The sequence below is a fragment of the Abrus precatorius genome, unplaced genomic scaffold (assembly GCF_003935025.1).
Source record: "Abrus precatorius isolate BTA unplaced genomic scaffold, Abrus_2018 Scaffold3, whole genome shotgun sequence".
Lineage (NCBI taxonomy): Eukaryota > Viridiplantae > Streptophyta > Magnoliopsida > Fabales > Fabaceae > Abrus > Abrus precatorius.
Genome location: NW_020874373.1, coordinates 30,782,322 through 30,805,732, shown reverse-complemented (window position 1 = coordinate 30,805,732; position 23,411 = coordinate 30,782,322). Strand labels below are relative to the sequence as shown.

At 30.4% G+C, this 23,411-nt stretch overlaps 4 protein-coding genes across 6 annotated transcripts; 2 read left to right on the top strand and 2 right to left on the bottom strand.

Moving 5' to 3' along the window:
- The first annotated feature begins 1,754 nt into the window (after positions 1-1,754).
- LOC113863331 (E3 ubiquitin-protein ligase At1g63170-like) lies at positions 1,755-6,614 on the top strand. Its single transcript, XM_027496882.1, has 5 exons — positions 1,755-2,362; positions 2,801-2,920; positions 3,241-3,373; positions 4,859-5,017; positions 6,338-6,614. The coding sequence occupies exons 1-5, from the start codon at positions 1,845-1,847 to the stop codon at positions 6,506-6,508; spliced, it is 1,101 nt and encodes a 366-aa protein (XP_027352683.1). The 5' UTR covers positions 1,755-1,844; the 3' UTR covers positions 6,509-6,614.
- A 4,187-nt stretch (positions 6,615-10,801) lies between these two features.
- LOC113863728 (protein SRC2 homolog) lies at positions 10,802-11,950 on the bottom strand. Its single transcript, XM_027497406.1, has one exon. The coding sequence runs from the start codon at positions 11,893-11,895 to the stop codon at positions 11,431-11,433; it is 465 nt and encodes a 154-aa protein (XP_027353207.1). The 5' UTR covers positions 11,896-11,950; the 3' UTR covers positions 10,802-11,430.
- A 1,701-nt stretch (positions 11,951-13,651) lies between these two features.
- On the top strand, positions 13,652-16,902 carry LOC113863330 (uncharacterized protein DDB_G0271670-like). Its single transcript, XM_027496881.1, has 6 exons — positions 13,652-13,961; positions 14,360-14,533; positions 14,750-14,890; positions 15,368-15,541; positions 16,034-16,204; positions 16,431-16,902. Exons 1-6 carry the CDS (start codon positions 13,704-13,706, stop codon positions 16,785-16,787), a joined length of 1,275 nt encoding a protein of 424 aa, XP_027352682.1. The 5' UTR covers positions 13,652-13,703; the 3' UTR covers positions 16,788-16,902.
- Positions 16,903-19,136: 2,234 nt separating this feature from the next.
- LOC113861542 (RING finger and transmembrane domain-containing protein 2) lies at positions 19,137-22,976 on the bottom strand. 3 transcript variants are annotated; one of them, XM_027494425.1, is made up of 8 exons: positions 21,966-22,976; positions 21,797-21,873; positions 21,529-21,697; positions 20,699-20,787; positions 20,303-20,467; positions 19,737-19,814; positions 19,485-19,588; positions 19,137-19,296 (listed from the first exon to the last, which is right to left on the bottom strand). In XM_027494425.1, the coding sequence occupies exons 1-8, from the start codon at positions 22,531-22,533 to the stop codon at positions 19,191-19,193; spliced, it is 1,356 nt and encodes a 451-aa protein (XP_027350226.1). In that variant the 5' UTR covers positions 22,534-22,976; the 3' UTR covers positions 19,137-19,190. The 3 variants fall into 3 exon arrangements, with proteins under 3 accessions (XP_027350226.1, XP_027350225.1, XP_027350227.1); XM_027494424.1 differs by having other exon boundaries at positions 19,737-19,817; positions 21,966-22,964; XM_027494426.1 differs by lacking the exon at positions 20,303-20,467.
- Between the last annotated feature and the right edge of the window lie 435 nt (positions 22,977-23,411).

Sequence of the window (23,411 nt, the reverse complement as noted above, 5' to 3'; positions counted from 1 at the left end):
GTAGATGATGTCAATAACCATGATTATAGTTACTTAGCATAACTATCCTAGAAGAACACTGATGTATTAATAAGAAAAAAAAAAAGTAATAAACATTAGTGTAAATGAAATGAAATTGAATTTTTCTAAAAAATTAATTAATACAAAGTAATAATACTTACGTATGTATAAATTATTAAACAACAATAAAAAAATTATTTTTTATCATTTTGACTAAACAATATTTAATATGAATTAAATATTACGTATACACCATAATTTTAGACTATTTAATAATTTTTAATATTTATTTCTCTACATGGTTAATTATGATACTTTAATCATTAAAATTAATAATTTTATATAAATTTTTTATATATACATTTCAAGAATATATTAAAAATATAAAAATAATACTTTTAAATATTTTTTTAAATGGTACACAAAATATATCTTTTTTTATATAATTAATATAACAAGATAAAAATATCACATATAAGTTAAATAAAATATAATAAAATAAAAATTAATTTTGCACTTATTTTATTTTTATAGTAAATTAAATACATCATTTCATATAATTTATATTTAATTCAGACTCTTCACAAAATATTATATTAGTAAATAAACTAATAAAATAAATTTATTATGTTTTATTAATTCAAACAATATAAAAACATGATATTATTTTGTTTTTTTATCACATTTATCAAATGAGCATTCGATATTAAATATAATCCCACTTCGAATATATTGAATTCAAAATTTCTTAAGATTCTCATTATAACCTCGTGCACACGCGCAAACAACCGAAGTGCTTATTTGTTTAATAATTATAGCTGAATTTACATATTTTTTAAGACATAAAATCATTTTTTAATAAAAGTCTAATGAAAAGAGGTATTTTTAAATTATAAAAAAAAAGAAATTTCAGTAAATATACAAAAAACAATATTTTTAAATTATAAAGAAAACCAGCAAAATTTTCAATTCCTTGTTCCTAAAGAATACATTTCCAGATCGTTGAATTGACTTCACGCAGACAGCATTTATCTAAAGTTTTGCTTATAAATCTCTTTAAGACAATACTTACACTTCTATAAATTTATAAAATTTACTAAATTTAAAGGTAATCATTCAATAAAAATTTAACTTTTTATATATAAAATGTATTTTAATTTAATAATATTTAAGTAGTGTCAGAAAATTTATTAGTTATTATTTACAGATATTATTTAAGAAATGAAAACTCATTTTTCATTAAGTGATAATAATAAATTTTTCTCTGACACTTCATAATTTACAGTTTCAACAAAAACAAATTAATCACACGAGATTTCGATGTCAAATCCATAAATCCAAAAAAGTCACTCTCGTAATTATGAAGGATAAACCCTTCTTTATCAATCCTTCAAGTGTCCATTGTAAGCTCTTCCTCCCTCAAATGCTGAAAATTCCTATTAATAAATAATTTTTTATTAAAATTTATAATATTAATCACTATTAACGCATTGTATTTTACAATATATAATAATTTTTTTATCATTTAATAATTTTATTGATTTAATTTTTAAAATTAAATTTATCATTTTAAATATTTAAATTAAGTTTTAAAAACTCAAATTAACAAAAATAAGTTTTTATTGTGTCTAGCTTGCAATACACCTTAACCGGAAAAAAAAAAAAAAAAAACCGTTGTTTTATCTATTATTCAAACAGAGAGAAAAGTCAGAAACCAAACCAATCCTTCTTGTGACTCCATTCGAACTGTTCAAAGATCCAAATTTTAGATTCAACCAACTCTTTTCTTTTCTCTATCAAACCCACTTCACCTTTCTTCTACCTTAGCACAAAATTTTTTTCAAATGCAAAATTCAAATACTTCACCTCCTTCTCCTCTGGTGGACTCCGCGCCGTTTCTCCACCGTACAGGACGGTTCCTCAGACGCACGCCGCCGCCGCCACTCCGAACCGCCGCCCGGTTTTTCCGGCGAGCTAGTGGGCGGCGCATGATGCTTCGGGAGCCGTCGGTGCGTGTCCGGGAGGCGGCGGCGGCGGAGCTGGAGGAGCGGCAGAGCGACTGGGCGTACTCGAAGCCGGTGGTGGCGCTCGACGTGCTGTGGAACCTCGCGTTCCTCACGATTGGGATCACCGTATTGTGTTTGAGCACCACGGAGGTACCTTGCGTGCCCCTTAGAGTGTGGATTGTAGGGTACTTGTTACAGGGCGTGTTCCACTCTCTCTGTGTTGTTGTTGAGTTCAGAAGGAGAAGGACCTCGTTAGGTTCTAATTCTGTTTTAGATCATCGTGAATGGAGCTTCAGTTCTGAGAGTGATGACGAGTATTATGCTTCAGAACAGTTTCTAGAGGGTGAGGGAAACAGGTACACCTCTTTTAATTTCATTTTTTTTAATTTGTGTTTAAATTAATTTGATTCGTATTTTATGAAATTTGTTTGTTTTTTTTAATTTTTTTAACTCTTACAATATTATTCATGATAAGAATTTATATATATTAATTTTAAAAATATCGTAAAATTTAATAGCATCAATGTATTAAATTTTGTAAATTTTAAAATATTATATATAAATTTTTATATAGAAAGATTATTTTTTATTTGGAATTTTTTTAATTTTAGAGCCCTATTATCTCTACTTACTCCTTCCAATTTAATCACATTACTAAATTCTGTTCTTAATTGAGAGTATTTTCTTTGAATGCAGTGTATTCTTTGATGTATTTGCCATTCTAGGTTTACTGTAGAACTCTTTGTTTTTGAACTTCTGTAAGTTTGTGAATTTATTGTTCATTGTCTTGTCAGCATCACAAAACACATAGAGTCTGCAAATACCATGCTTTCATTCATATGGTGGATTATTGGATTCTATTGGGTGACTGCTGGTGGCCAGAATTTGATAAGGGATTCACCTCAGCTTTACTGGTCAGTTGGAACTTGGAACAATGTCTATTGCTTAAGGGTGTGTTTGGAAATAGTTTATGAAGAGCTAATGATTTTCATAAGCTTTTTTCAGCTTATTTCAATAAGCTTATTCATATAGTTTATTAAAATTAGTTCTTTTGGATTATGTTAATAAATTTCATGGTCAAATTTATGGTATAAATCCCTCATGCAATAAGCACTTATTGAATAAGTGTTTAATTAAGCTGTAATCCAAACGCACTCTAAATTGTGCTCTCTATGTGTTCTATGATTTGTTGCCTTGCCTATTTTGTAATTATCTTGCATGTTGTGTTTTGCAGGCTCTGTATTACATTTCTTGCGTTTGACGTTGTGATTGTACTGATCTGTGTTGCTGTTGCATGTCTAATTGGTATTGCCGTTTGCTGTTGTCTGCCATGCATACTTGCTATTTTATATGTCGTGGCAGAGCAGGTAAATAAACTTTTTCCTTATTTTATTTTTTGTTCTGGAGGTTATTGTGAGCAACTATATTTTTGCCCGTGTTCATTTCCCAAATGGGATAATTGAATTTTGCAGTTGAGTAGCCATTGGTGAATATTGTCTGTCTGTAAGACAAATGATCATGTGATAGAGTGACAATCTCTTCTTCATCATTAGAGGGAGTGAAAACCTGTTAAATATCAGTAGGGATGAGGTGGAGGAACGTTTTGCTTTACATGTCTATTATATCAGTTAACTGCATCATTGAATTTCAACATTTTAAGACAGTTCTGAATATAATCATTTAAATGAAACAAAAAAGTTAAAGATTACTGAAGTGGTTATTAAATTATAAAGTGCATGATTAGTTGTAATAAATTTGCTATTATTTTGTTATAAAATGAGGTTATGAACCAAGTTGGAATTGGACTTCTTCCTACTGATATTTTAATCTTGTACATGGTGGACATAATCGTAAAAATGACCATGGCGGGAGCAACAATGATATAAAATTTTCCCTTCTACTCTATGTCAGGTGATAGCTTTTCTGGGATTCTACCCAATTGCTGCCCTTGTATCTCTGCTCTGCCTCATGGGAAAGAAAAGTATCCTAGATATATCTTGCTTGTGTATCTTTGAAATTTGAGATATATAAGCTGTAATAAGATGCCGTTTTTTACACTTTTTCATAGGGGATAGACAAAGAGTTGTGGCAATCCTTCCATATTTTGTATTTGTATTTAAGCTATTTATTACTTTACAATGGAATTTGGTTATGGGGAAAATGCAGTCAAATTGGAAAGTATTGTGTAGTGAGGGAGGAAAATGTTTTCAATGATATGTTTAGTAGGATATTGGTCCTGAATGATAGGCCTTTTGTTATTGTCTTGTATATATTGGTCTCTGTTGCTATGAGTTTGTGTGCATTTTCAATTAATGAGAGTTTAACTCTGCACCGTGATTGGCTATATATATATAGGCTGATTTTTTCATCTATCCTTCTCAAAGTTTTAATTTATACGTTCTACTAATGTGATTCTGTTGAAATATCTAGAAAATATCTCATAATATCATTAATTGTATGTCAGAATATTGTAGAGTATATCAGATGACTTCTTAGGAGTGGTTTTCATATTTCATGATATTTAATTACAATAGTATAATTGTATTAGTATAAGGGATCATTTGTTTTAATAAAAGAAAAATCACAAACAAATGAACCCAAAATAGGAATGTGTGCATTGTACTCTGTAACACATCGATATATATTTTATATATCAGTAATATATTATTAAAAAAATGTTCTCTCGTTTCCTCTCTTACCTAAATCCCTGTGATTTCAACAGATTCATGAAGCATTGATGTGTACAATTATAGATTTATTTATAATTGTGTATCATATGCCTTTCTTGCATTTATCATATTCTTTCTTTTCTAACTTTTTCAGACATAAATTATTCTTTAATGTGGCAACAGGAAGGGGCAACGAAGGAAGAGATTGATCAGTTGCCAAAATATAAGTTCGGAATGATAAAGGAATTTAAAAAAGGTGACATTGAAGAATCTTCCAGAGGAATAATGACAGAATGTGACAGTGAGAACGCCACTCAACGTGTTATTGCCTTAGAAGATGCTGTAAGTTCTAGTGTGTTAAACAAAGACAATCTAATCTTCTAAAAATGTTATACTTCAAAACACCATATATATATATATATTGTAATTATTCAAAATATCCTTGCCTTGCTCCTAAAGATTTGAGGCTTATGCATCATTCTAGATGTTTTTTCACATAAATTGTTTTTGAAGCAAATAATGAAATGGATAATTTAAACGTTTATTTACATCTTGTTACCTATCAATCAATTCTTAAATTATAAATCTGAAGCTTTATATATGAATGTGAAGACATTTATAGTATTCTCTTTTTCCTTGTGATATGTAGCTTTCTTTAGCACTTTTTAAAATTATTAATTTATTACTTTTAAATTTTCCTTTTATGTTATCATTTTTTTACACATTCCAACTTCATTTATTTTTTAAAATTATCTTTTTACATTATTTCTTTTGTCTCAAATCTTAGCTATATACACTTTCAAAATAATTGTTTTCAATTTTGTTAAAATTTGCTCTTTTAACCTTTAATCTAGGTTACTTATATTTTTCTTTTTATATATATTGAAATTAATTAATGTATTTTTCTTTTGATTTATATTTTTAAAGTTTTATTACACACCGGTACATTGCATAAAATACTTGCGAGTCTGCTATATAATTGTAACCTCCCTTGCATATTTTTAAAGCCTTGCTATATTCTGTTATATTATTCTCCATTTACTTCCTCCGTCTTATTTTGAATGTCATTTAATATTAATGCACACATCTTATAAAAATAGTTTTTATTACTATACAACAACAACTAAGCTATCCCACTTGGTTAAATAAATTAATTTCACTCAAGTACTAGTATCAAAAGTGTCAAAGTTATTGCAGTATTTAGTTGATAAGAACTATTCAGAGTTAAAGTTGCCATAATAGTTTAGGCAAAAATGATCCATAATAAATAGGATATTATAAAAAATAAAATTGATACTTTTTTTTATATATATATTTTAAAGTGACAAATAATTTAAAATAAATAATAAAAAGTGTTTAAATGACATCCAATATAAGACTCAGGGTTTACTTTTTAAAGAAAGCATAAAATGAAAAGTTAAATTGATTTAATATCTTCAAAAACATAAAAAGTATTTATAAATAGAGTACTTATTGGTTATACTTCTGCCTTTGTTCTAAAGGTTGGAATCATATTGCTTGTTTTTATGCTTAGCATGCTGTGCTTTTCCTCCCAGTCCCATATATTCAACTGGTTTTCATTTTCGCAATTCTGGAACAGCAAAATTCAATTTTGCTTAACAAATCCCACTTCTGACACGAATGATTATGGTAAAATAACAGGAATGCTGTATCTGCCTTTCTGCCTATGATGATGGTGCTGAACTTAGAGAGCTTCCTTGCAACCACCATTTTCATTGCACATGCATTGACAAATGGCTGCTAATCAATGCTATCTGCCCTCTCTGCAAGTTTAATATTTTGAGGACTGATAACCACTATCAAGAAGTTTGAACTAGTTCCTTGTTGCATTGATTAAGATACACAACCCTTTTTCATACCAAGCAGGCATTTGTTGCAAATAGCAGCAGATTGACCTTGCTTTCATTTCAGTGCTAAGTGGTGCATATTTCTCACCTAACCATGTTGGGAACAGTTTGTTTCCAAGAGTATTTAAAAGGAATGAGTTCTGTGATTACAGCTTGTACACAATATCATATTAGGAATCGCCATTTGTTGCATGATGTCCCACACCTATTGTGTATATCTCATAAAATGACATGGTCATGGAAGCTAGAATGAAATTATCCAAATATTTGTATAAAATATTGTTGGTCCTGTAATTTCAGTGTAGCGAAATAAAATTTCCATATTCAAATAGATCTCATAGAAATACAGAATGGGCAGTTTCAAGAGAGTACCTATGGTGAATGAATAAATTGGTCTTTTGTCTATGGATATATATTTCACTCGATGGCTCTTTCAAATTATTAAAGTGCCCATCTAGAAATGACAAAAGAATTAACATATAATTTGAAGGATAGGATGAGATAGGTTGGGGGGTTGGGATTAACATTCTCAAAGTATACTTTGGTATTTCACATTATATGAAAACATGAGAATTTTACAGTTGAAAATCATTCAGACATTTGCGATAGTTGGAAACCAATCACCCCAGGTCCCCATGTTCCCATCTTTTTAATGTGATCAAACAAATAGTATATATAGGTAACTTATATAATTTTTAAAGATATATTTTGATAAAAGACAATAATGTCTTAAAACTTCAATGGGTGTATATATCATTAGATGGAGAGAAAGGGTGAAAGTCATAACAGAAAAAGGAGAGATGAAAATAGTGTAAAGTAATATAGGAAAGGGAATGTGAAAGAAAAATGATAATTGTTTGTGATTTGTTAACTAGAAAAAGTGTATGATTAAAATGCTCTAAATATGATTTTTTAAAATAGTTATTACAATTAAAAAGTCAATGATATATAATAATATCATAATTTATAATTAAATAACATTGTAAAAAATATCTATATTATAAGTGAAATTTGAATAAATTCTAATTCATATATTATTTTATTTTTCAAATAAGTGCACAATATAAAAGAAAAATGAGTATTTTATGGATAAATTCATTTTTTTTATAAGTTTTTTTTTTTATCATATACAATGATATTTTAAAAAAATATCATTACACTTTCAGTCCTTGTAGTTTAGTTTATGTATGATTTTAGATTCTTAAATTTTAATTGCTCACATTTTATTCTCATAACTTTTAATATTCAAATTAAATTTCTCACCCTAAATTTTTATTTAATAATTAATAAAAATATAATAAACATCTACACTCAGTATGGGCTTAGAAAGATCGTGGTCAAGTTCTTAGCTTAATGAAGCTTTCCTACTTGCTGACTTTCTAAAATGATGTTGAAATATGAAGCTTTCATTTAGTGTATACATGGCGTAAATGGAAAATTTCTTGCCGACACCTTTGCAAAATTTGGTCTCAACATTGAACTTAACCTTCATCTTTTCAATGAGTTTCCCTCTGCATACGCACAACTTTTAGCTTTGGGCTTTAAGCCCTTTCATTTTGTCATAAAAATATTGATTTGTATAGATTTACAAAAAGAGTAAATAAAATAACTAAATGAAAATAATTTTTTAATTATATTTTATATATGTTTTTATTTTAAAAAAACATAATCCATCAATCAACGGAATCTAATAATATAACAGCATCGTTAAATGGTGCCATCAGGTTTTACACGAATTGAGTACGTAAAATATTAGAAAATAAACGAAAATCACAGTGGAATAAAAAATAACAGCAATTTTTTATGTGTTTATATTATTCAATAAAATTTTAGAGTTTTAATAGAACGAATTCGTATTCGTACAAAATAGGATTATTGATAAGCTTTTTGTGAATTAAGTTAAAACTTTTAAACTATTAAAGTGAACCTATTTTTGTAAACCTACGTACAATCTTCTTCTGTATTTCTTCAGAACAAATTTCCTGTAAAAAACAATGATACTCCATGATAACAGACATGAAATCATATGCAAAAAGCATAAAAGTGCCCATATGTTATGCTGACACCATCACTTAAGTTCTTAAGTAGTATTAAATTTATCAATTGGGGGGAAAAATAAGGATTTACTCACAATAAAACTTTTCTAGTTTAAAATTCAGTGAATGTAACAACAAACTATGTTTCTCACTCCCAAATATGACACTCAACAAATCTCTACTCAGTACTTACTAATAAGTTTGTATACAATATATTCCAAATATGGCATTTCATCACCAATATATTAACAATTTAGTCAAGTATTTCACCTATTTCTAACAAAAAGGTTCCCTTATTATGAGTAAAAGCTGCCGATTATTGAATTTGGACCTTCAAATTCTTTCTCATAGCCAAATAGTCAAAAAAAAAAAGAAGGCGAGACAATTTGCAAACACTCTGCTTTCATCCTGTTCACATAAGCATGTTGGTATCAGTACCAACCACTTAAAAGGATACATATTAAGAATTTTCATTTGGAAGGAAATTGAGGCTGAAGAATAGGCATTTAAAATTGAAGAATTTTTTTGCCATAATACAGAGTTTGTGTAGAGGAATTGGCATTCTGTAGGCTGGATAGCCTCCTAGTTTTACTGTGTAATTATAAGCTTTGGGTTTGAGTTTCACACATGGGTTGAAGACCTCTTTGTTCTTGAAATAATACATATTTTGCTTATAAAAAAAGGCTTACAACTACTAATTCATGTTTAGCAAGAAAATAGAGCTATGTTAGCGATTATATCTTAAAATTGTTAGTCAAAGTCTAACATTTTAATAGAAAAGGACATACGTTAACGGTTGCCTCTACAGTTGCTAGTGTAGATTCTAAGAACAACTAATATGAATTGACCTTTCTTAGCATTTAGTGTAGATGTACTTTTATCACAAGTTCACTGCATTCTTAACATATATGTTTTACTTTTTCTGCCAAATCATGTAGTAATGGTTATAACTATTAATTTACATCTCTTTGACAATTGCTTTTTCTTTTTAAATATTAATTTTTTTTTCCTAAACCACATGCATTCTTTACTATAAATAATCATGCTCAAGTCAAGTAGAATTACTAAAAATGACAAAACTCTTCCTCCATATATATATATATATATAAATTTTAAATTATAAATTATAAAATTTTTGTATAAATAGCTAATCAACGAGAAAACTTCAGGGTGTATATGATAAATAAATAGATAAGTTTGATGAATCAAAGTTAAAAAATTAGCCAAAAGTTAAAAGATAAAAACTAACAAGCTAAATTGAATTAAAAGTATTAGATAGAATTAACCATTGAACTTATATATATATATATATATATATATAGAAATAATTATAATTTTTTTACTCTTATTTAATTTAATGAAAAATAATTTTAAAAAATAAACTTAAAAGAGATAAATTTATTATATTGTTAGAAATTAAAAGTAAAATGAATTGTTAAAAATAAAAATAAAAATAATTCTTATCTAATAATTAAAGGGTAACACTTAGAGTAACATTAAAACAACATTATTAATCATCTATTTCAATATATTTATCGAATAAAATTATCTTTATTAAAAAAGTTTCTTTACATAATAAACAACCTTTTAATTAATTAAAATATTTTATCAAATACACATTAACCTAAATACAAATAAAAGCATACTATTCTGTATGAACGCGCAATATAAAGCGTGAATGATAAGCATAGGTGCGAGTTACGTAATCAAGTTGATAACGGCACTTCTGAGTGAAAATGGACCATCTTCATTCATGCAAGAATTGGACAAATTTTTATTAATAAAAAAATTTAAAGTATTAAGATTATAATATAAAATTTGCATTATAATAATTATAATATTTAAATGAGAAAACAAATAAAAAATGGAAATTAAAGATCTGAAGTCCTTCTATATGGAGTGGAGGCGATCAGTTGAAATTTAAAAATCGTGTGTGACGTACACTTTATTTAATTGATTAAAATATATTAGAAATTATAGAAGTATGAGTAAAAATTAAGGGTGAAACTTGTATAATTTTTTATAAATTTTAGTATATAATAAAAAATAGTTTAGATAATATACTTTTAATATTTTGATAATTTTCAAATACAAGACCCCGTACAGAGACTGTTATGGTACAACGAAGAAAAATCATAAATAAAAGCAAAAATTGACAGCCATTAAACTCATCTCTTTTTATGTACTAAAGATATCGTAATCGTTTATTTGAACTTAAAATTCAGGAATCGATTCTACATGGAAATATAATGAGTGAAAAAGCAAAGCATATTTAAGCTTAAAATGTGTGATTTAGGACAATAAAACTAGAAAAGCTAAATTCTGATTCGACGGAAGTAGTTGCTCTTAGTTATGGTCACTTGAAACCAGCAAGAAGTATAAATTCCTCACAAAACATTCTCTTTATTCCGTTGAAATCTATCTATGTCGCATTCACTTCCGAAAAAGCATATTAGCATAGGATAAGAATCGTCGACGTCACTCCACTGTGGAAACCCAACTTTGCTTTGTCCTCACTATTTCCTAGGCGATACAATTCATGTGTTAACATTTCTGTTTTCGAAACTAGTAATTTTAATTACTAGTTTTAAAATAATTCAGTAAAAATATCATCATATTCGGAGATGAACACCAAAATTAAATACTAATTTTAATTACATAAAACTCCTGTTCAAGTTGGAGTAATCTTGCAGTAACTAGTTTAGTAAGGAAATTTGCAAATACAGGTTTATATTCTTTTACAATCATTCCTCATCGTTTTTCTTCTTTCTTTCTCTCTCCTTTTACGTGTTTAACACCCAAAAACGAGTGTGAACCTATCATTATTCAAAGTTTAAACATCGTCGTTGGCTTAATTGTCCCCACGAGCAGGGATGCTAAGAGCAACGCCACTGGAAGAACACTCGCTGACCCTGACGGAGAACTTAAGCACTCCGTTACACCTACCTTCCCAATCCCTTAACCTATAACTGAAGAACTTGAAGCTATGATCTAAAACATCCTCTTCAACAACATCCGAAACAGCAATCCTTGCAACCCCAACATCCTTAACACTCGTTGAGGTATTGCACTTCATCTCCAACGTAATGGATTTAGCATGCATGGGAACGTCCACCAACAACTTGTCGTTCCATGAAGCCTTTCCTTCCCCACTTTCTTTTGCCATGCCTGTGGTGTAGCAGTTTATTGACTCCGCTCGTACGACAACGTATAGGTCCTCTATGGTGAGTTTTTGATCCACGTTGAGCTCCTCCGCCGATAATACCGTGAGTTCAAGTGTTCTTCTTAGTGGCTGTGAGTGGGTTTTTGTTTCCATTTGGGTGGGAAAATGAAGATGAGCACAGGTTGAAGGTTTATGTGGTTTTGTGACTGTGAATTGTGAACGGAGAAGGAAGTATGTATATATATATATATATTATACGTTCACACTCACTTTTTTATATTGATTGAATAGAAGAAAAATAAAAGGATATGACGAAAAACGAGAAAATATTGTAAGTATAGTTTAGGTGCAAGCGTTTTTTATACAATTGTTGCATTTTTTTACTCTTTCAATTTTTTGTCGTATTTTTAATTATATGTATTTTCTTTTTTCTTTCCCTCACTCATTTCACACTTCATGTATTGATTGTCGTGATATATAACATTTTTTATTTGTTATAATTAATTTAAGGAAGAAGTCTACTATACAGTTTCATAACAGTATATAGTTAATGAAAAATAGGGAATAACTAAAGACGAAAATAAAAGATATAATAAATAAGAGAAGCGATATTTGATGCAAAATTTTTATCATGAAAATTCAATGATTTTAAAATTAAAAAAGAGGTTCAAGCATGACCTTTCGTCCGTAAAATTATAAAAATCAATTTAAATTATAATTGCTTAAATACAATTTTATTATTAATAATTATTTAAAATTAATATTAAGAATTGAGATTAATTAATGCAGATAAATTTTACATATTTTTAAAATAAATAATATTTTTAACATCTGATTTTAAGATATAAAATGAGTAGAAAAAGAAACAAAGAGATAAAAATAAAAATAAAAAGTAAGTATAAAAATATCCATACCATCTTTTTATTATTCTCTGTGCGTGTGGGGAAGTGTTGACCGTACAAGTGTAAAAATAAAAATTCGTCGTGGTTATGTGGGGCTCCTGCTTGCGTGTTGTGCTTTGCGAAAAGATTTCCTTTTTCCTCCGAAATAACGTACGTCGGCGCCGAATTTTTTCTGTCTTTTTATAAAATTTATTTACAAATGCTTTATTTTTTTTAAAAAAAAAAGTTAATATTTTTATTAATCTTAATCTTAACAATTAAGTTTAAATATTTATAAATAAAAAATTATTATAAAAAATATACACAATTATTATATTAAAATTATAAAAATATAATAAATATTTTTTAATAAAGTTTTACTAATTTTTTTAACTTATTATAATTATTAAAATTTTATTATATATTTATTTATTACATGTAGTATTACAATCATTTCATAGTGGTCTATGAAACAAATTATGATAACTATATCATTCAATTATGTAAAAATTTTAACATTACATAAGATAAGTTAAAAATATGTTTAGTTGAGATTTATGATTCAAAGTGTGAAAGAAATTTGTGATTTATTTTTTAAAAAAATGATGCTAACAATTATATATGAAAATAATGCAATAAAGTATATTTTTTTTAAAAAAATTTACTCATAATTTTTAAAAGAATGATGATATAAATATTTATAATTGTTCATGTGAGAATTTAATAGATATTTTCATGATGTTACTTACATAAAATTTTTGAAAACCTAATTCATAAGATTGAACCGTTCCATTGTTCGTTACAGTTAAATAGTTGCATTTTTCTTTACTATAATTTTCATTTAATTCTGGTGTCTCTCTATTTTTTCTTTGTTAAAATATTTTTTTTGTGTACATTATTTATTACACATTACATATTAATCTTGGTTGACATTTCATTTCATGACCCCAAAAAATTAACAAAAGAAAAAAAAACAGAAAGAGTTGGTTAGGTAACAGTTGAATCTGAATCAGACAGTTCCTTCATTTGTTCCTTGTTTTTGTGATCTCGCAGGTTGTAGCATAGGCAAATAGGCATAACATGGCTTATAGGAGAAGGCAAGGTGTATCAAGGTCTTCCACCTTCAAGGAAGAATTTCATCCATCATTGGATGATGTTAAGGATTCTCCTGATCATGACAATGCTTCTCCATCTATGTTCTCCTCTTCATCTTCTTCTTCTTCATCATCATCATCATCTCTGGCTGCTCAAGCCATCAAAGCTTCTGCTTCTCGCCGTCAACCATCTCTTTCCTTCGCCTTTGCCCCCTCCTCTGACTCTGATCATCAAAGATCCACGGTATTTGATGCTCAATATGTGTTTCTTTTTCTTTTTCTTTTGAACAACCAATGTATCAATAATTTTCATCAATTTCCCATGATAGCTTTGAAACTCTTGATTACATATATAGATAGACGAACAGATAGATAAAAAGGTGAGAACGAGAAAAGAGTTAATAATTCGATTTTATAAGGATGAATTAAAAATGATTTTTTTTTTTTGGTAATCTTAATCATTCGTGCATGATTGAATTATAAGATTGATTTTTCTCATGTTATATGGTCACATGTATATGTATGCGTACATATATAAAGTGAGTGAGAGAAATCTGGATTGAATGATCAAAATTTAGTTATCTCACAACCCCAAAAACATACACATCACAAATGTATGGTAAATTCGGTGAATGAATGTAGAGCTTTGATGCTTATGGAAATGGCAACTCCAAGTCTGGTTTCTGGGGAGTGTTGGCGCAGAAGGCCAAATCAATTCTGGATGATGAAAAGTCACCCCCACAACATGACACCATGCCTCGAACACTCAAATCCCATTCATTTAATACCTTTACAGGTCCCTCTTCTGCAGCTCAGGTGATTATCATGTATAATATATAACTCTTGTTCATTTGTTACATTATGTTCTACAATGCAGAGAATACGATATGATATGATGCTGCCTAAAATTACAAGAAGCATAAAACCTTGACTCTTCATTTTGGAATATTATATGTCTGTCATTTACTTGATCAATTGGATTATAATCAACTTAATTGTGAGTATATGTGCTTTTTCTTTGACATGCTTTAGAACCCCTCTTCACAATTCAAGCCAGTATATGAATCCCTCGACACTAGTAGAAAAATGGACAATCCTACATTTCGGAAGGGCTTGGATGCAATCACTTCTTCCCTCAATCAACTTGGTGACACCTTTGAGAAAGCTTTTGAGGTAATTCTGTTTCTGTCATATATACTTCCACTTCACAATTGTTTTCTCCATAATTCTAGTTAGGCTACATATGCATGCCCCCATTTCCCATCAATACAACTCAGAATGTTTCGTTCACACCAAATTTTTCACATTATTTTTTATACCGGTTAGTGGTTGATGATGACTCAGTTGTCGGTTATCAAGGTGTCAAATTTTTGCATGCAATTTATTTGGTAAATTAGCTAAACACAAAATATAACTGGTGATGCGTTTAACTGCATCAGATATTTGTATATAACTGTAAGTAGACTTAGACTCAGTTTGTATAAACTTCTCAACTTATAACATCTTTCATAAGTTAAAATTAACTTATGTACCTTAGTTTTTTTATAAGCTCTTCCATCTAACTTCTCCAAAAGTTGAAGAGCTTTTAGAGAAAAGTTTGATCATTTTATCTCTTTATTTTGCTTATACGTGCTTCTCTAACTTCATCAGGAGGGGCGAACAATGGTGGAGAATAAGACAGCAGACCTGAGAACTCAAATCAGGAGAAAAGGAAATAACAGCGGGGACAATAACCAAACTACAGATGTGAGAAATCCATGGCAACAATCAGCTCAGACACAGAATCAATCCACCCCTGAAACACAAATCAAGGCATCACGCGACGTAAGGTGCCAACTATGTAATCATGTGTCACTGCCTCACTGGTTCACGTAGTGAAGGCATACAAATACAATATGTCTTATCATGTGTTTGGAAACATGTTAAAAAATTATAAATGTGAATGCAACGAAAAAGCTACAACTAGTAGCGTTGAAGTAAGCGTGGATCCATGACAATTCAAACATGAAACCAAATATGCAGTTATATAATGTAGGAGTTAATTGATTTTAAGTTAGCATAAGAGTTCTCTTTGTTCCATGTCATCTGATTAGTATAAATTCAGTCCACTAATGGCCCTGGAAAATTGCTTTACTTTTAAGACTTGAAGAAACTTCACTCATTGCAAAATACGACTATACACATTCATACTCAATTTAAGCTTTTTGATCCGATTATAATTGTGAGAGTATGTGATGGTCTTTTATTTGAATTAACAGTTTTGATTTTAATGTGACAAAAGAAGCAAAATTTAATTTCCCTTTGCTTTGGTTTTAGGTGGCAATGGCAACAGCTGCAAAAGCTAAACTACTACTTCGTGAGCTGAAAACAGTTAAAGCAGATTTGGCCTTTGCTAAGGCAAGGTGTGCTCAGCTTGAAGAAGAAAACAAACTACTACGGGATCGAGAGGGAAGCCAAAAGGGACAGAGCCGTGAAGATGATGATTTGGTATTTGAATAGTTGATGCTTCTGTGTTTCAACTTTGTGTTGTTTTAATTTACTATATGATAGTAAGCACAATGCACCATGTATAGCATGTAAGAACAAGCTTAACGAGTATGTCTAAAAAGCTTGAGAAAATTGCTTTCCAGTGTTTTCAAACAGACACAAAGAAAACTAAGATCATTGAGAACAGAAATTTAACTCTCTGTATTTTTTGTGATATCCTCCACAGATAAGGCATCAACTGGAGACACTTTTAGCTGAGAAGGCACGTTTGGCAAATGAGAATGAGACATATTCTAGGGAAAATCGTTTCTTAAGGGAAATAGTGGAATACCATCAGCTGACAACGCAGGATGTGGTGTATATTGATGAGGGAATGGAAGAAGTGAGTGAAGTATACCCTGTAGATGGCAATGGGATAACACGCTTGCTATCTGTCTCACCACACTCATCTTCACCATCATCTCCTCATCAGGTTCCTATGCTCACTAAAGAAATATTTTCTGTGCCGGAAGAAGATGATAAGAGTACATCAGAAGATGAGCCTCTTCCTAATAATATCTCACTTCCTCAACATGCAAAATAATGTTTTGTTTATCATAGCTTAGTCATAGATGACCCTCTCCTGTTTCCAGAGAAATATAAATGCTTTTGAACCTTTATCTATTTCTTCACTTATTGCCATGTGAGGAAGAGAGTGGGGTGGGGGTAGACAAAGAAAAATACCTTTTTTTTTGTATTTGTGTGTAACTTTCCTATCATGGTAAGGTTGGTTTGGCAAATTCTTTTTTTTTTTTTTTCATATATATACAAAGAATGTATTTTTATTTTTATTTTTATTTTTATTTTTTGGGTCGATTGTATTGGTTGATCACAAAATTTTGGATGTGGACATATTACGAAAATGACGACTCCTCCATATATTTAACATTTTAAATGCATTCAATAATAGGACAAACGAATTCTCATGTTTTACGTAAAATATCAATTGAATTTATCCTCTTGTTTTTGGAGTCTGGAATATGGAAACCAGGGACAGGCAAATTCTCATGTAAAATGTTATAATAAAGTTAGTTAAAAGGCGAAAGAATAGTTCAATCACCACACCGTAATTGGGGAGGTTAGTTAGTCATAATATAAAGTTGTAATAACTAGCTGCTTAAGTTTTTAACCTCTTAAAAATTTATGATTTTTTATTTTATTTCATTTTTATTTATTTTAAATGAATATTTTATATTAAATTTTCTTATCAAATGATTCTTTATAATTTTATTTATTTATTTTTTAAATATCATGACTTTTACATTTAGTCCTCATAAATATCATAATAATCTCATATTTGGTTCTCTTTTATCAGAGACTAAATAAAAATTTCGGAATATTTGAAAAATTAATGAAAGAGACTTCTTGTATCATTAGTTAAAATAATAAAATAAAATAAAAACTAAAAAAAATGTGAATTTTTAAGGATAAAAATTCAACTCAGCCTAAACTAACTCAATTTTAGAATTGCATATGTTCGAAACTTGTTAACAAAAAGTCTTCTTTAGTCTTGCCAAAGGAGTTTTGTTCTTTTAGCCAGAGCAAAAGAAAAAAAAAAGTTAAACTAATACCTCAAAACAAAAATGCCTATTGTTTGAGTTACAAGTTGCATTTTGATGATAACGGGGAGATTCATGATGGGTTCACTGAAAACCAGCTGCTCTCATCTACCAAAGGAGTTTGGCTACACTTTATCATCCAAGCATTAAACTGAATTTAGTATCTTGTCAAAAATTTAAAAAAAATGTAGTATCTACAATTATATGCGTTGTTTCAATAAAAATAAAAACCATCATACAAAATGTGTCTATTCTAAATACTACACAAATTAATCTTAAAATCGTTTTTATACTACCATAAAAAAATAAAATTTATAATTTCATATTGTTTTAACTTTTTAAAGCAATTGCCATCCCTTAAACATAATTTTTTTTATATAGAAAATTCTAGTTTCAATATTTAATGTTGAATTTAACAAACTAATAATAATAAAATTATTAAATATGTTTATTATACTTTTATAACTTTATTATAATAAGTGTATTCCTTCTAAAAGAACTTTTTTTTTAAAAAAATGCTTAAATTCAACCCTTAAAACTGAAATTAACAAAACCCGTTTTACATTATCACGAGGTATGTATAGCCCAAGGAAACCAAAATCACTCAACTGGTTTATGTTAATTAAATGAATCAGATGTTACAAACTTTACTCACTTATAAAGGTCAGCTGTCATTGACATTCATATTGATCTAACCAAGTGAGTATTTTGAGGACACATCAATGGTTGGAGTTGATAATAGACTTTTCCTAACCATCGAGATCATCTAGACATTCCTTACTCTTTCTTCAGTATATAATACTTATTATAACTAGGCTCGAACAAATTAAAGACGTGTGCTTGCTTTCTCATCTTGTTATGCAAAGAGATCAGCAAATAATCATGGTCACATTAAGTATTACAAAAATAAACTTGTAATCACAGATATATTATTACATGAACACAAGTGCGTGATCTTTAACCATAACCTGCCCGACTGCCCGTGGAGCAACACTCCTTTTCGAGTGTTTCAAAACCCACATAAAAAATATATGTTTAAAATTGACATTTTGATTAGAACAACTATATGACAGAATCGCTATGCAATTCGGAGAAAGAGACCTTCATTCCTTGCAAATGAAGAGTCACGTTTAATTATATTTTCAATCAACTTCCTAGTTTACAAGATCATTTAGATACACTCAACCTTTTACTAGTACATTATATGAACGCATGACCAGTTTAATTCTATTCAGCTGCATTCATCTTCTCTGAGTATCCCCCACAATTGCCTCCAGAGCATTTTACATGTGTTGATGTATATAGATCATGACTGCTGCTTTGAAAAGTAAAGCTTCAAAGCAAAAAAGAAAAAACAAAAACTTCCTCGGTTGTATTTATATATGATTTCAGAATAACTGGAAAAACAAGCTAGTAGAGCCATCCCCAAATGATCTGAGGTCTGCGGGTTTTACCAAAGCCCTGCACAATGGGCAAGTCCTTTCTCTCTCAAACCTAGCAAAATAAGATATAATCAGGTGCTAGAAAAAACAAAAGAAAAAAAATATAGCAATTAACTAACAGGAAGCAATATGAGACCTGCTAACCCCAATAGTAAACCAAATTTAAAAAGCATAGCAGCTTATTCAACTCAAATGTAAAAGTCAATTTCAGATTGTGAAAGACAAAAAAGCAAGTCTTACCACTCTGATACACAATCTTCACAAAAAATGTGTTTACAACGTAGTAAGATTGGAGCATGCATCTTCTCCTGACAAATAGCACAAAGATCACCAGCTGCATTGACCTGCCATCAGATAAGTTACTGGCATCTTAGCAAATCCCTCACTTAACTAACAAAACAATTATTTACAGTAAAATGGATAAACATTGTAATTTAAGTGATTGATAGATCGACTCTAAAATCAATGATCAATAGAAGACACCCACAGTACCTGCTCAGATGTTGCATAAGCTCCATAGTGCACTTCTTTACGTGACAATGCCTTCACTGCAGCAAAGAAGGATTGCACCTGACAAAAGAACAGAAACATCATATGCAACTGGATGCAATCCAGAGATAAGTTAAATCCAAAAAAAAAATTAAGTGCTTCATCATGTCACAGCTAAATGATTCATTATAGCTTGGGTACTTTCTTAAACAACTACTAAATTAACAGACAATATAACAGAAAAAGCTCACCAAACATTCCCCTTCATTGGAAAAGGCTTTATTTCATAAAACTTAAAAATCATAAAAAAATCACTTACATATATCTATCCCACAAAAAATAAGGAAAACAAAAACATAAACATTTTCTTATTCTAAAAAACAAATTAAGTAAACAAAAAAGGTTCAAATAAATAAAATCATGCAGAAACTGGAAAAACATTAGAGTCGCATGACAGGCAGGTAATACAATGGGGGTGGTTTAAGGGGGAAAGAGAAACTGTGGAGGTTACTCTTCACATGCCACATTTAAACAAAATAAAATATACATGTTTTGAAAGACTAACGCACCTTTTCAACAACAGATGTGAGTTTAAATGTTAGATACAATCCTGTCATCAGTGATGAAAAGAGGCTCCCATATTCTTTGTTCAGGAAGAAACGATACCAAACTGGGGTTGGCAACAAGGCTCGGTAAAGCAGGAGGAGGTATTCAACTAAAGTCAGCATTTGACCCTAACAAATAAATGATAGCACGGTCAGAATGCACTGACATGCAAAAGATGATATAGATCCTGAGCCCATAACTCCTTGAAACGTTACAATAGATACTACAGCCATGTTGATCATAATATAACTTAAGAAGAAATTTGTCATCTTAAGATGTTTTCTTCTATTCCCCCAAGACCCCAACACACAGAACACTGAGATTCATTTTCCTTATTACTTCATAATTTATTGCCTCACCTGCTTACGATAATTTCGACCTCTGCTATTCTTGTAATACATCAACAACATACACTTGAATACCATTGCAGCTTGGCGGACCAAAGTATCTGAAATTTTAAAACACATTGCAAAGCAATGAGATTAACCACCCCAATAAGTCTCAACCAAAAATCAATAAATAATTTCATAACCTGAACCAAATAAAGGTTGCCATCACAAAAAATAGTTCCATACTGACTAGTAACAGGCTAATTACAGGCATATAATATATCAGTTCAGCAACATTCAAATCATACTGAATTAAAAAGAAGCATAATTGACGATTCTACAAAAGCATGGACAAAAGATACAAATTAGTAATACAGTTAAAACTGTTCCGTCATTAATAGAATAGATCATTGAGACAAAAATAACACGAGTACTCAAGAGGACAATATTCAATTGCAGAAAACAAAAAGCACAAACTCCTGAAAGGAAGACAAGGGTGTTTGAAAGAGCTTATGACAATAGCTTACAACACTAGCAAGCTTTTTTAACTTATTCAATAAGCTTCTAGGTATAATTTATCAATATAAGCTCTTTTCAGGTTATTCTAAATCAATTTCATGATTAAATTTATAACACAACCCCTCGAGTGAAAAGAACTTATTGCATAAGCAAGCTACTTATCCAACCCCATCCTTAGAGTAAGATACATTTAAAATTTTTCTCTTGAACACTCACCAGCGAGTCAATTGTAAGTCGAGAGAAAAAAACAGCAGGCATAAACATTTACCAAAATACAAAAGCATTAACACAAGGATTATGGAGTGCGAAACTTAGCCAGTCATTAGGAAAGAGAAACACACCATTCACCATGATGATGAAAATAGCATGCCAGAAAGGTGGTATATCTTTGGGAGGAAGCATGATCAAGGGATACATGATATCATCATTCTGATACCACCAATAAACACCAACCACATGAAGCGCAAACATAACAGAAATTCCAATCAAAACAGGTATTTTCCTCTCTCCCTGCAGCCACCAAAAATCACACACTTAACAATCAACCCAATTTCCACATACCAACAACAACACATTGTTTTCCCACACAACAAGTATAAAATATCATACCTTCAGCGCCGTCTGTTTCCGTAGAATATCGTTTGATTTGAAAAGAACAGCAGCAATCCAAATCGTAACAAAAAACCCTACAATCACTCAGAAAATCACCAAACTTCAATAACATCAAAATTGGTTCTCAGATAGACCAGTAACCGAAATCCAAGAATAAAAATTGCACCTTGCAAATGCTGCCTGATGAAAACCACCAAGAGAAGCAAGGAAAAGGGCAAGACCTGCTCAATCCACCTAGCAGCATGTTGAATATCATATCTCTGGTAAGAAGAATCCCTCCCATTCGGCCCAACACCGTCTCCACCACCCGCGGCAGCTTCAGCATCGGCCGCCCCATTCCCGCCCCCATTTACAGCCTGCGAAACGCCCTCAACGTCGCCGCGAGGGGGCGAAGACGGCAACCCGGCCTCATTCTGAGAATGAGAAAGCCCCACCACCAAACCGCCACCAGGAGGAGACTGTTCCTCCCTCTGATGCTCATGTTCCGTTGGTCCAATGATCCTAATCGAAACCTCGCCATCATTGTCAACGGCGTCAGGGTTAGCTTGGCTGTGGTGATTTGACCGTGACGGAAGAATACCGGAATATTCCAACAACACCGATAAAGGCGCCTGAATAATGTTAGACGCCGACAATATTCCGTATCTTCTAGAAGCCGACGACAACGACGATGATGACGTGGAGGGTCCCACCCCCGGAGACGAAGCTCTAAACATGTCGCCGTTCCCTTCCATAAGCGTCAATTCCTTAACCCTAACTCTAATTCATATAAAAAAATTGCAAAAATTTGAAATTGGAAAGAGAAAGAGAAAAAGAAAACGACGGAAACGGTGATGGAATGAAAAAGGAAGAGTAGAATTGAAAAGAAAAGAAAAGAGGGGCTAGGGTTTGGGTTTGGGGTTATGTTATGAAGGTAAGAGAAAAGAGGTAAAATGAGGATTAGGGATTTGTTGTTGGGAATGACAATGAATGATAAGTATTGAGTGGTAGTGATGATAGGTTTGGACGGTGGCTAAAGAGGGTGTTCCGTTGTTGGTGGTTCTTTCGGTCTCTGCTCTGTCTCGAGGCAAATGAAAGAGAGAGAGAGACAAAGATGGGTCGCTACAGGACAAACCATATAAGAAAAAGAGAGAAGCAACCATTTCGGAAGCTATACTTGCTCTCCTTTATCATCCCCAATTAACCTTTGCCATTCCATGCTCATTATTAATATCTATCCATTTACATCTATACACATATACATTGTATATATCAACTTCTTTAATTCATCACAGAGAGTATTTAACAGTGTGTTGAATTTGAGGAGAAGGGCTCATGTCCCACAAAAATGTTATTCATTATAAATAATACAAATAACATTATTTTTAGTCATTTTTTATATAATTTATGAAGGATAATTTTTATATAAGACTTGTTAAAAATAATTGAACTTATTCCATCCTATTTAAATTCACATCAAATTTATTTATTAGTACTAGAAATTGTGTTAAAAAAATATGTAATAGGTACTTTTCATTCTTAGGATTTATAAACGATTAGCGATTTCCACATAGCATTGTCGAATACAGCTCAAGCCTCGTGGGATTATTGGAACCTCCCCCAAGTAATACTC